The 11780-nt window shown below is 43.9% G+C and overlaps 1 protein-coding gene across 3 annotated transcripts in view; it reads left to right on the top strand.

Moving 5' to 3' along the window:
* klf8 (Kruppel like factor 8) overlaps window positions 1-11780 on the top strand; it is an 81061-nt gene that overhangs the window by 36554 nt on the left and 32727 nt on the right. For 2 of the 3 annotated variants that reach the window (XM_034098863.1, XM_034098861.1), the window contains exon 2: window positions 6190-6516. In XM_034098863.1, the coding sequence (XP_033954754.1) occupies window positions 6190-6516 (327 nt within the window). Of the gene's footprint in view, window positions 1-3253; window positions 3390-6189; window positions 6517-11780 lie in introns of those variants that run through there. The other variant, XM_034098862.1, reaches the window with a different exon arrangement.

The following is an 11780-nucleotide window of genomic DNA, read 5'->3' as shown; positions in this document are numbered from 1 at the left end:
AATGTGGTGTGTTTTTCCTGTGATCTACTGCTTACATATCTCCGTCTGAACTCCACCTAGCGTGAGCTCCACATTAGATCTAAACAAACGCTGAGGAATTATTCCCAAATCCTCTTGGATCCAGGTCTGCCGACAGCACTTTATTCCTCCGATACAGAAATATGTAGAGCAGATTTATTCTGGACTCTGTAAACAAGATACTCAACGTGTCGAAATGTCTTTATTAGGTTTCTGAAACTAAGATGTGTGTGGGATGAGATCAAACATGGAGAATGTCAAACTCCTGACCGGCTGCAGGTTTGACAGCCTGTAAAAAGTTTGCAGCTTCTTCAAAGCCGCTGCTGGAGCTGTGCCCTTGATCTGTGCCGTTTTCTTCCAGCAGACAAAAACAAATCCTCCCTCCTGAAGACTGTCTGACTCACCTAAAAATGTCAACAATGACGCTCTCCCGACTAAAGGAAGCGCTTCGTATCCTGCCTAACTGTCAAACTCAAAGTCTGATTCATTTCTACATTTGCAAAAACCCCAGCAGAGGCTCTAGTATGCGTGTTGGCGTTTCCCTTTGCCGTAGTGTGGTATAGGTTTGTGTGAATGTAAATTATATGCAAAGACTAAAATCCCTGTGTTCCCTCCAGGGGGCGTTTCTAATTGTCTCCAATAGGCACATTTACATCTTGATGAGACATTAACAAGAGGTGATGAGGATGTCTGATCGATGATGGGAAGCCATTTTTATTCATGCGACCTCCTCAGGACTGAGAGTGCAGGTTCAACATGAAAGGCAGAGAAAAGAGGCCAGAGGAAAACATGCTAATGAGAACAGTTTGGTAACCAATCCCCTAAAAACTGATTTCAGAAGAACAAGACTCCATTTATACGCGTTCCGGTTGCAGATCTACCCACCTTGGGACCCGTTTTTGGGGTCCATTTCCGCGGTTCCGTTACGGCCTCGTGTGAACGAACGGGCTATACGAAAGAGAAAAGTAGCAGATACAACCCGTTTCGTCCTCGTGTGAACACGCCTAAGAGAAGGAACATATTTTGCAGGAGGTTCAGAGTTGTTCTCTGCACATCCTGTTCAGTTCTTGGAGTCCACAGACTTCAACACGTTTCACTGCAGCTAACATTTGCATGCAGCCACATATGTTACGGGAGTGCTGCATACGTTTCCTGTACTGTCACTCAGTGATGCAAAAAGTACTTAAAGGGCCCATGTCATGCTTTTCCGGGTATCACAAGTTACCCCTTGTTGTTATGAAGGTTGTTCTGCATGTAAACGGTCTGCAGAGTCACAAGCCCTCAAAGTGCACTCTGTAGCGAGTACAACTCTAACACAGAGAAGACCTGTCTTGGACCAATCCGTGGAGCCCCTCACACACCAGGACCCCTAACTAACAGGGAGTCCCATTGACTTGCATAGAGCTCCCAGAACGCTGGTAATAGACGAGTTGGGATGGCGGAGGAATGCTCTCCGCAGACCCGTTCTCACAGCGTTAGAAACCTTCTTCTTTCTCAATATCAAGCCACACTTATTGTTTCTACTTCGGCTGTGAGTGTGTGTGTGCTCAGGATGAGTTTCGCTGTGTCTGGCTGTACTGCCGACCCGGAAACCTGTCCGCTCCTCGCAGCAGCAACTAGCCTCACAACGAGCCGACCAATCAGAGCACACTGGGCTCACAGGGAGGGGGGGGGGAGGAGCTCCAACAAGCCGTGTGGGACAGAGAGTGAATACAAAGACTACACAGAGATGCTGTGAGAAACCAATGTGAGTTTGGAACATTGAACAATATAAATCTGTTCTAGTCGACCTCAACAATGGAAACATGATCAGTAGAAATGGCCATGACGCGGGACCTTTAAGTAAAAGTAACATTTTAAAATATTCTGGATCAAGTTAATGTCCAGCATTCAATGTCTTACTTAAGTACAAAAGTATGAGCATGAAAACATACTCAAAGTACCAAAAGTAAAGAGAATTGTTATTGAAAATGGCCCATCATATAACGTATATATATTAAGGGTTATTGATGCATATTAAGGGCGACTGTGGCTGCGAGGGAGTGCGGTCATCTTTCAACCAGAAGGTTGTGGGTTCGATCCCAGCCCGTGCAGCCAACATGTCGATGTATCCTTGGGCGAGATACTTAACCCTGAGTTGCTCCTAATGGTGTGTGAATGTTAAGTCCTAGAGCAAGTGGTACTGCTCTGTATGAATGGGTGTGAATGGGTGAATGATATGTAGCATGTAAAGCGCTTTGAGGGGTCGTAAAGACTGGATAAAGCCCTATATAAGTACAGTTCATTTACCATTTATGTGTTCATCACAAAGGAGGATCTAATTTGACTTACTTTATAAACTGCTGCTGGATATCTTAACCAATAATTACACCAACAAATGTGTATTTATTAGCGATTTATATTTTGTTTTAGTTAATAATCTGTAAAGTTACTGAAGTACAGTTTGAGTAAACTTGATCACAGTAGACTACTGGTCTCTCTGTACACACCATCTTCACTCTGTATACAGGAAGCTGATTTCATGTATTTGATGTCAAGTAAAAGTAGTACAGGAAAGCCTTGCAAGACTTAATTTATGACCATTTCAAATCAACTGTGGTTGGAATTCATCTTGGTGTGTAAATAAAATAAATCAATAGATTCACTATCTTTCGCTGCAATGCATTGTGGTCCGTGTTCTGCTCCTGTTGTCATAGAAATGGGATGTAGGTCTGGTCTCAGAATAATGGCACATTTCCTAAGCCTGATGTTACGCTCATTTGCTCAGATAGCAACATCTGCTCTTCAATTCATTTGTAGCTATTGTTGTTTGTTGTTGTTCCTGCAAGAGGCCACACAACGAGGACATATAAAGTAAAGTAGGGGAGGGGGTACTCTGATATATTTAAGGGGGGTTGTTTGTAATTTGAGACCACGAGTGCCGGTTGGGGGGAAGGTGTGGCATGGAGCTGCTTTTACCTTTGTTTAGAGACACAGAGGGGGCTCTGTCCCACCACAATGGGGCTGAGAGACCAGCATGTGTCCTCTGGTTGTGTGTGTGTGTGTGTGTGTGTGTGCGTGTGTGTGTGTGCGTGTGTGTGTGTGTGTGTGTGTGTGTGTGTGTGTGTGTGTGTGTGTCTGCATGTGGGAGGGGTGGAGTTGCAGCCACACCCATACTGATTGGCTGAGGCCACACCTCACTGTGGAATCCGTTGCTGGGTCACATGTAGGCCTGCATCAGTCTCTCTGAAGAGGAGAGAGAGCACAGTCAGAACATGGATTAAAGCTCTCGTTCGAGTCCCTGGATTTAACCTCAAGGCTTCTCTCAGCACTGGATTTGAAGAAGGAACATCAGCTTTGTGACAATGTTGATCACCAAAGTCTGGAGTACAGTAAGTCATTTGTTTATTTTGCCACACTGGAGGAACTTTGGATGCCTTAAAACCTGAATGGCCCTCTAAGGCCAATTCAATGGTCCTGGTTTGTCCTGTTTCCTGTTGAGAAGCCGTTTGATGTTGGTGTTGACTTCATTACCTTCAAGTTGTAAATGTGGAAACAACATGGACGCTACAAAGAAGATATTTCGTCCCTATGGCTCAGAGTGCTTTGATATCCGCTTCACAATTGTTGTCGCCTACTTAGATGTGGTTCAAGGGAGTTTTCGAACTTAGATTTGTCTGTGGATGCAACACAAATAATCTGCCTGGCAGTGTAAACGAAAGGTAGACATGGTTTGTGTATTGGAGGAGTAGTATACTGAATGCTAAAGGTACTCTTTAATTGAATAATGTACACAATCTGCCATCTGGTTTGGAATTAATTCCCAGAGGCAGTGGTAGCAACGGTGTTTACGGTGTCTCCCACGATAAGCAGTGGTGTGAGTGCAGACAGGAAGTATCTTCACTGTGAGAAAGACAGAACAGCTGTGAAGACGTTTCACCATCACTTCCTGTCTATATCTTGCTCACACAGGAAGTCATGATCAGTACTGAGTTCGCTGGATTGCTCAGTGTCACGTTGGGCTTCAGCGTGATAGACACACATCCAGATGTTTCTGCTGGGGTTTGTTCATGTCAGTTTCACAACATCAGCACTTAGACGTCAGAGGAAGTGCACATCTCACAGAGTCAGGTTTCTTTTTTTAAAACCACATTTCTGAAAAGAAAGCTTCCACTGAAACGCTGCCTGTAACCACATTCACATCAGCAACAGCTGAGCTTCAAGAGGAAGAAAACAAATCAGAAGGGAAGTCATCTGTTTTTCTACTTCCACAAGACCAGAGCAGCAGTATTTAACTGTGGGTCACGACCCCCGGTGTCAGTCTGTCTGCCGAGGAGAACACAACAAGACATATCTCTGATTTCATATCTCAAGTGTAAGCGATATTGCTTCCTACCCCTCCTTTTGTCTTTGTGTCCCCCCCCCCCTTACTTTGGGGTTTGCGGTCAAAGTTTGAACTGCTATTACATAAACACAAAAACCATTAATCATCACCACATCTCCTTTAACACCCTTTCAAACTGTATTGTATCAGAGTACTGGTGTACATGAAGAACTGCAGTACATATACAAAGAACAGACACTGAACGTGTATTGCGTGTGTTCCATGTGGGGGGATGGGCACATAAGAGCGGGAACACACACATCTAGATTGTGTGTGTGTGTTTTATCTGATCCGGATGGTCACTAATTCCTTTTCTTTATGGCGGTCACCATGGTTACAAAGTTGACTAAATCATCCAAAAGGCATTGAAAGTGGTGATCAGCAATGTTATATGTTCAAATGTCTCCTATGAAGGATATCATGAAGCCTGAATGCAATGGAATGTCAAACTAAAAAGTTCTGATTGATGAAAGTAGTGAATCGGTCAGATTTGACCCGAAGACAACGGGAGGGTTTAAAAAAAAAAATGTAGTCAAAATATGGAAGTTACACCATCGTTGAAGTAATCCTGCAGCGTCTCATTTCCTCGATAAGCCACATTCAAGTTGAACAGACGGGTCTTAAAGAAGATTTGATTTTCAGATCATCTTTGGGCTCTCCAGAAAGCTTGCTCTTCTTTACATGATACCTTCTGTTGTTAATCATAATGCTGGTCATTTTTACAAACTCTATTCATAGTACCGAATATGTTCCCACGGCTAGAATCACCGCCTGATGACAATCTGTTTCGAAACCACGGGCAGATTGAAACTGTGTGGATTTTTTAAAAATAATTCTCACTTCATTTTGATTCCTTTGATCCAACAACTGTAATACTTGTTCTTATATTTTGCCTGAAAGGGAAACACTGTTCTGTTCTCAGTGTTCTGTATAAGTGCAGAGACCCAAGTATCTAATATATTGTCAGTGTAAAGCACGCATTGATTTTTTCTGATAGAAATAATGGACATTGTTAACTTACCTCTTATCAATTCATTTAGCAATTTGCTAATTCTAAGACATAATCTTACATTGAATTTGGTCTGAAAAAGGAAGTGGACATGGAGGGAAAATGGAGACAGAAAAGGCAGAGAAGGGGTGTGTGCATTTCTAGAAGTGTGTGTGTGTGTGTGTGTGTTGAGTCCCTCTGCCTCGGCACTCCCCACCTCTCTCTCTCGCTCTTCATGCATGCGTGTGTGTGTGTCTCTCGCTCGGCTTCCAGAAAAGGGTGTGTCCGCCTGCCTGCACTGAAAGGGAGGGAGGGGTCAGTTCACGGCTACTCCTCCCTGCTCTCCCTCTCACTCTCTGTTATTTCTCTCTCGCTCTCATTCCCTCACTGGCAGCCTCAGGATTAGGCCTTTTGTCTCTCTCTGTGCTTTTCATTTTCTATCTTTTTTTAAAAGCAGAATGTGTGTGTGTTTTTACCCCCCTCTCCTGGCAGATTTTTGAGAAGAAGGCTTTTCATTTAGCCATCTTTTAGCACAGAGGTAATGCTTGTAGACCAAACTAGCATTCCCTACCTGTCTTCCTCCTCACATTTTCTTTCTTCTTCTCCCCCTGGCCCACTTTACTCCTCATTACTTCTTCAAATCCTTTAGCAAATCCCCTCCTTTCACCCTCTCCCCTGGCCTGGAAGTTTTTTCACATTGTTCTCACCCTTCCTTCCCCTGTTTTCCTCTGCCATGTTTTCCCCAACCCCCTCCTCAACCTTCTCCTTCCTCTGCCGATCAAGGACTCCTCTCACCTTGTTTCTTCTTCTCCTCCTCTAGTGCCAGTCAACTCCTAAGCAGAAGAAGAGTGCCGCCGGCGGCCAGAGGAAGCAGAGGAGCTCGAGGAGCAACCTGAAGAAACAACAACCGCCGTCAGCATCACCGCCGCCACCGGAGGAGGAGGACAAGCAGGAGGAAGAGGAGGTGCCGGCCACCAGGCCTCGGCCGCAGAAGGAGGAAGAGGAGGAAGAGGAAGTGGCGACACGCTCTGTGAAGGAGGAAGAGGAGGAGGAAGTGGCGACACGCTCTGTGAAGGCGGAGGAGGACGAGGTGGCAGTCATGCCCTCGGTACAGATCAAACCAGAGCCGGAGGAGATGGAGTGCACGGTGAGGAGGGGGAGGGATGTGATTGGCTGATAGATTAGAGGAGGGTGGACAGATAGATGGAGGAGGCTGTGGCTGATAAGACATGTGTGACCATGTCAGGTTAAACACTGGACACTGGAGGAGGATTTATTTATGTGTGAGTGATGAAGCAGCAGGATGATAAAATGCAATACAGGAAGTCCAGTCTGAGTGACAGATGTGTTTGATGCTTTTACTCTGCCCCACAGTCACATCCATCAGATATACTTTATTGATTCCAAATTGGGACTTGTTTGGTCACAGCAGCGTGTGAACAAGGCATTGCACATGAATACAAATAGAAAACACAAAACATACGCATCAAAATAGATATATACTTTATTTAGATGCATTATTTTATACAATTATTTCAACATGTCTTAAATAAATCTCTTAAATATCAGTCTATTAAGTGACAGAAACACAGTGTACTATATACCGTACTTTTCGGACTATAAGCCGCGACTTTCCCCCCCATTTTCTTTGTACAGCTAACGGCCACTAGGGAACCTCCTACATCTATGGATTTTACAGGTAAAATTAACTCTATGGGCTCTATGACCGGTCCGCGCCCGCCACCTTTAAGCGGCGGGCTCCAGCAGGAAAAGCTGGAGGCCGGAAAAGAGTGAGACCGGTAGCGCGCCAAAGTAAAAGTGGAACCGAGAGACAGAACGAGAGCAAGACAGACGGACAAGTTAGCTGCTGCTTTATAGTCCGAACAGTACGGTACATTAAAATGTTGAGCACAGCAGCTTTTAGTTAAAGTAAAATACTTCCTGTGAGGTAGTGTATGTAGGCTACAACACAAGGAAATAAACATCAATAGAGAATATATAAACATGTCAACAGTGAAGGTTATATATCTATTGAGTACGTCTTTATCGAATACACAACGTAAATATACGGAATAAGTTAGAAAACACTGAGGAATGTGCACCTCATTAAACAATGTGAACTTGCATCGGGTTATATTTCGTTATGTCGGAGGAGCCCTTTAGCTGCAGTTCATTTGAATGAGGCGGGCTTTCCCCCGTGCAGCGTTGTGCGTGGGAACACAGCCAGACTACGATCTGCCACAGATCAGCTTTAAGTCGCTTAAGATGTCTGATGAACCTCCACACCCTGACCGTCCATGATCAACACTTCTAGGCTTTAGAGAAGCATGAACACAGGTCTAGAGACTAACTGCACATACCAGTGGCGGTACTGATTCACCATCAGCATCCCATCACAATGATATTTTAAACACATCTTCAGGTCCTTCACATTCACAGCAGCGGGTAAAACATATTCTGATTTACAGAACATACAGACACAGAGCTTGCAGGTTATCTTTAACTCTTGTGCAAATAGTCCTCATATTTGACCTCATGCAACCCAGTGCAAATCCCTTATTGCCATTAATTCCTACTATGTTTAACTGTGCTCAAAATCCCTCTCAATCAGAGAAGTTCCGACCGTAAATAAGTCTGAAAAGGGCCGAAAGACCAGGGTTTCTTCCTGACAATCTCTGCTGAAATAATGTGTGCATTGCGGCCTGGCATGATGAGCACAGTGTGCAGCTCTCCTCCTCGCTTAAGCCCCAAAGAAAAGGGCGTTGTCACATCTGATTGGCCGGGAGGGGGAATGCTAAGCTGCTCTCGATTCTTAATTAGCAGCAAACAGGTGATCTGAATCGGCTCAGGGAACATGACGACGTTCAGCTGAAATGAATACAGAGGGAAATGCCTGCTGAGATGGAAGCATTGCTATACTAAAGATATTAACAGTGACCTCTTTTCCGTCTTTTAAATGTAAAAGATTTTCAAACTTGATCGTAGAATGTGAGTTGGGGATTAACGGAGACTAAATACAGAGCAAATATCCCATACGTTTGTTCTTTCAGAGCGCCGAAAGGAAATTGTCGAGCTATATACCATCAGTTGTTTTTTGGGGGTTGATATGAATGAGTGTGGGAAATAGGCAGAAAACAAGCTTCTCATATCAACGGCAGATAATCCAAATAATATTATATCAGACTTGATGCTATTTGCAAACACCGTTTCGTTGTCGATATGATATTGTGAGGAAACCTGTGACTTACAGACTTCTTTGCATTGTCCACTTAATTATTTCCCCCATTAATAATCTATAAAATGTGGGGAAATAATGAAAAATGGATGCCGCAGTTTCCCGGAGCCAAGAGGCGCGTTCACACCGGAGTACTTTTCCCGTTTAGTTCCGCTAGTGCCTGGAATTTTGCGTTCACACCAAAAAGAGAACTTTTACCCCCATGGTTAGTGCCTGCTAGAGAGGTGGGACTATCCGGGGGAGAAAAAAGTAGCAATTTCGATTGGCTGGGCGAATTGCAAACCACGCCCCGTAAAAGTTTTGTGAAGCCGCCATTGTATTTGCTGGCATTAGCATTATTAGCATTAGCATTAGCCCCGCGCCCCAACGGAGAGAGAAAAACCTATGGCAACACAAAAAAAATATGGGAGCGGTGGAGATGAAGAGGTTCTGGCGATTTACTCAGTATACGTCGTGAAGTTCTTTGCGGCCTGCCAGTAAACCCAAAGCAGAAGAAGAAGAAGTGACGTCAGCGGCTTCATTTGCCCAATCCTCCCCCAGGGACTTATTCCGGTGTGAACGTGATCTGTACTTAGTGCCATGGGGGCAAGTACGGCAAAGTACTTGGTGTGAAAGCGGCTAAGATAATAATGGCTAGTTTGCTTGATAAATGATCAATCCATTAGACCCAATTTGAAGCTAGTTCAATGGACAGACCAGTATTACATAGCTGGAATGGGAAGGGGAGCCTTTGAGCAAAGCATTAAACCCCTTCCGACTCCCGCTCGCTAAAAGCAATGGATGAATAAATGGATGAAACGTGAACAAAGCTTTTTTTTCAGGGTACATAAAGATTACAAGTATTTAAAGATCATGTGGAGTCTTTTCTTGGAAAGTGAGGAAGCAGGAGGCACTGGTTGTCCTGACGATGGCTGGAGATGATAAATGGATGCATGAAAAACGTGATAAAAACACACTTTACAAATGTAATTGCAGCGTGTTGACATTTGCAGTTAAGCATTAGCAGCAGCAGAGATGACCTGTTTTAATCCTGAGTGACTCTCAGGCAGAGCATCATGAGGACGCGCTGTGTGAAAGGCGGGGTGAGGCGGGTCAGAGGTCACAGCAGAGCCCTGGCACCGTGTGAATCATGTCGAGGAGAAAAGAACCTCCCCGACAACCCTTTATTTCTCATGTATCAAACCACTTCCGTCCTATCGTCCGCTTTTAAAGGAAGTTCATTCACATGGCTTTATACTTATGTTGGTGTGCAGACCACGTCTTTAACGGTGACAAAATAACACTTTATATAAGTTATTAAGACTACACTGCTTATATAGACCCACTGTGTTAGTCGACGTCGATATGTATACGTTCGTCATATCTTAGCTGGTTATTTTCAGTCTTTTTTTTGGCAGATTTACTCAAAATTGCAAATTTGCAGGTGCATTTTGGACTTGGAAATGTGTGGTTCTTTTTTAGTTATCTATGCATTTCCAAACATCTGGACTACCTATGTTGTAAATGTATTATCTCTTTGATTTCCACACGGCATCTATTGCACGTCTGTCCGTCCTGGGAGAGGGATCCCTCCTCTGCTGCTCTCCCTGAGGTTTCTCCCATGTTCCCTTAAACTGTGGGTTTTCTCCGGAAGTTTTTCCTTGTACGATGTGAGGGTCTGAGGACAGAGGGTCTAAGGACAGAGGGTGTAAGGACATAGGGTCTGAGGACAGAGGGTCTAAGGACAGAGGGTCTGAGGACAGAGGGTCTAAGGATAGAGGGTCTGAGGACAGAGGGTCTAAGGACAGAGGGTCTAAGGACAGAGGGTCTAAGGACAGAGGGTCTGAGGACAGAGGGTCTAAGGATAGAGGGTCTGAGGACAGAGGGTCTAAGGACAGAGGGTGTCGTATTGTCATACATGTGTGATATTGGGCTGTATAAATAAACATTGATTGATTGATTGATTATCTCATTTTGCTTTGATATCTTAAATCTCATTGTGCCCCGAAATCTTCCAGATCTATTTTAATACCTTGCATTTTATTGACCGGCACTTCTTTCTGGGGGAACTCACATGAAGTGCACCGAAGGACATTATTACATTACTGAATACTTCGTCTTGATAATGGCATAATGTGCATTTTGTTGTTACCTGATGTTTCCAATAATCACTGATACCAGTGCATTCATAACTTAGTCGTTGTTGTTGATTTGGGTTTGTCCATTTTTAAGAGGCCTGCAAGTCACATTGATGATGATGGGAGGTTCCAGTCCTTTGTCTTAAATTATTACCGTTTAATGTGGATTAGACGTATTAGAATTTCAAATAATCTATAATTAGACGTTGAAATTATCTTGTCTACCGCATGACTTCTGAAAGGCAAAATGATGGGACATAATTACTCGTACCAGCCCATATTTGTGTGTGTGTATCTTCCTGCCGGTTGCTGTTATTCATTGCGAGGGACACGATGATTATTGGTGATTATAATTCTGAATGAATGTAATCATAAGCAATACAAGATTTGGGAGTGTTTGTGTGTTGGATGGCAGGCGTGTTGCTACACCTTTTTGACGTTTCTGTAGCGTGAGTTTGATGGATGCCCGGGAACTCGGGTTTAATTAGAGAGGGATAAGGTTATAGGATAAAGAGAGTCAGAGGTAATGACAAGACGAAGCCTGTCAGAGTCACATGCTCGCAATGGCACTCATTTAAAACCCAGCCTACATACTGAGGAAAGGGTGTTGTCAGGCATGAAGAGAGAAATTGGCAGGAAGTGTAAAATAAAAAAAGCAGAGCGGGAAGAGAAAGAGAAACAATTGGAAGCGAGGACACAGATAAGGGAAGAGTGTAGATGGAGAGAGAAGAGATTGAAGGGAAGGTGTGGACAGCTAGATAAGCAAAGGCTGCACGTGTTCTGCATTTGCTTCTCTTAGCAAGGAGATGCTAACAGAGGCTAGCTGCTAACATCGGTTTTCATTTGGAAATCTAAAAGGCTGTTTTGTTGAAACTGAAACGCCAGTGGGGAGATGTTTTCTTTTCTGTAGCTACACAGTCAGTTGAAAAGGTTGAATATCGGGTTTTTAGGAGATTGACTTGGCCATGCGAACACACACATCAAATCTTGTTCCCGTTCTCCATGCTAATACTTTAGCATCTACTTTGTGGATTGTTTTCAAATGCATGGTTGTGGTCA

The sequence above is a fragment of the Pseudochaenichthys georgianus genome, chromosome 14 (genome assembly GCF_902827115.2).
Source record: "Pseudochaenichthys georgianus chromosome 14, fPseGeo1.2, whole genome shotgun sequence".
NCBI classification, from domain to species: Eukaryota; Metazoa; Chordata; class Actinopteri; order Perciformes; family Channichthyidae; genus Pseudochaenichthys; species Pseudochaenichthys georgianus.
The sequence above is the reverse complement of the archived record's forward strand: the minus strand, read 5'-3'. Positions and strand labels throughout refer to the sequence as shown.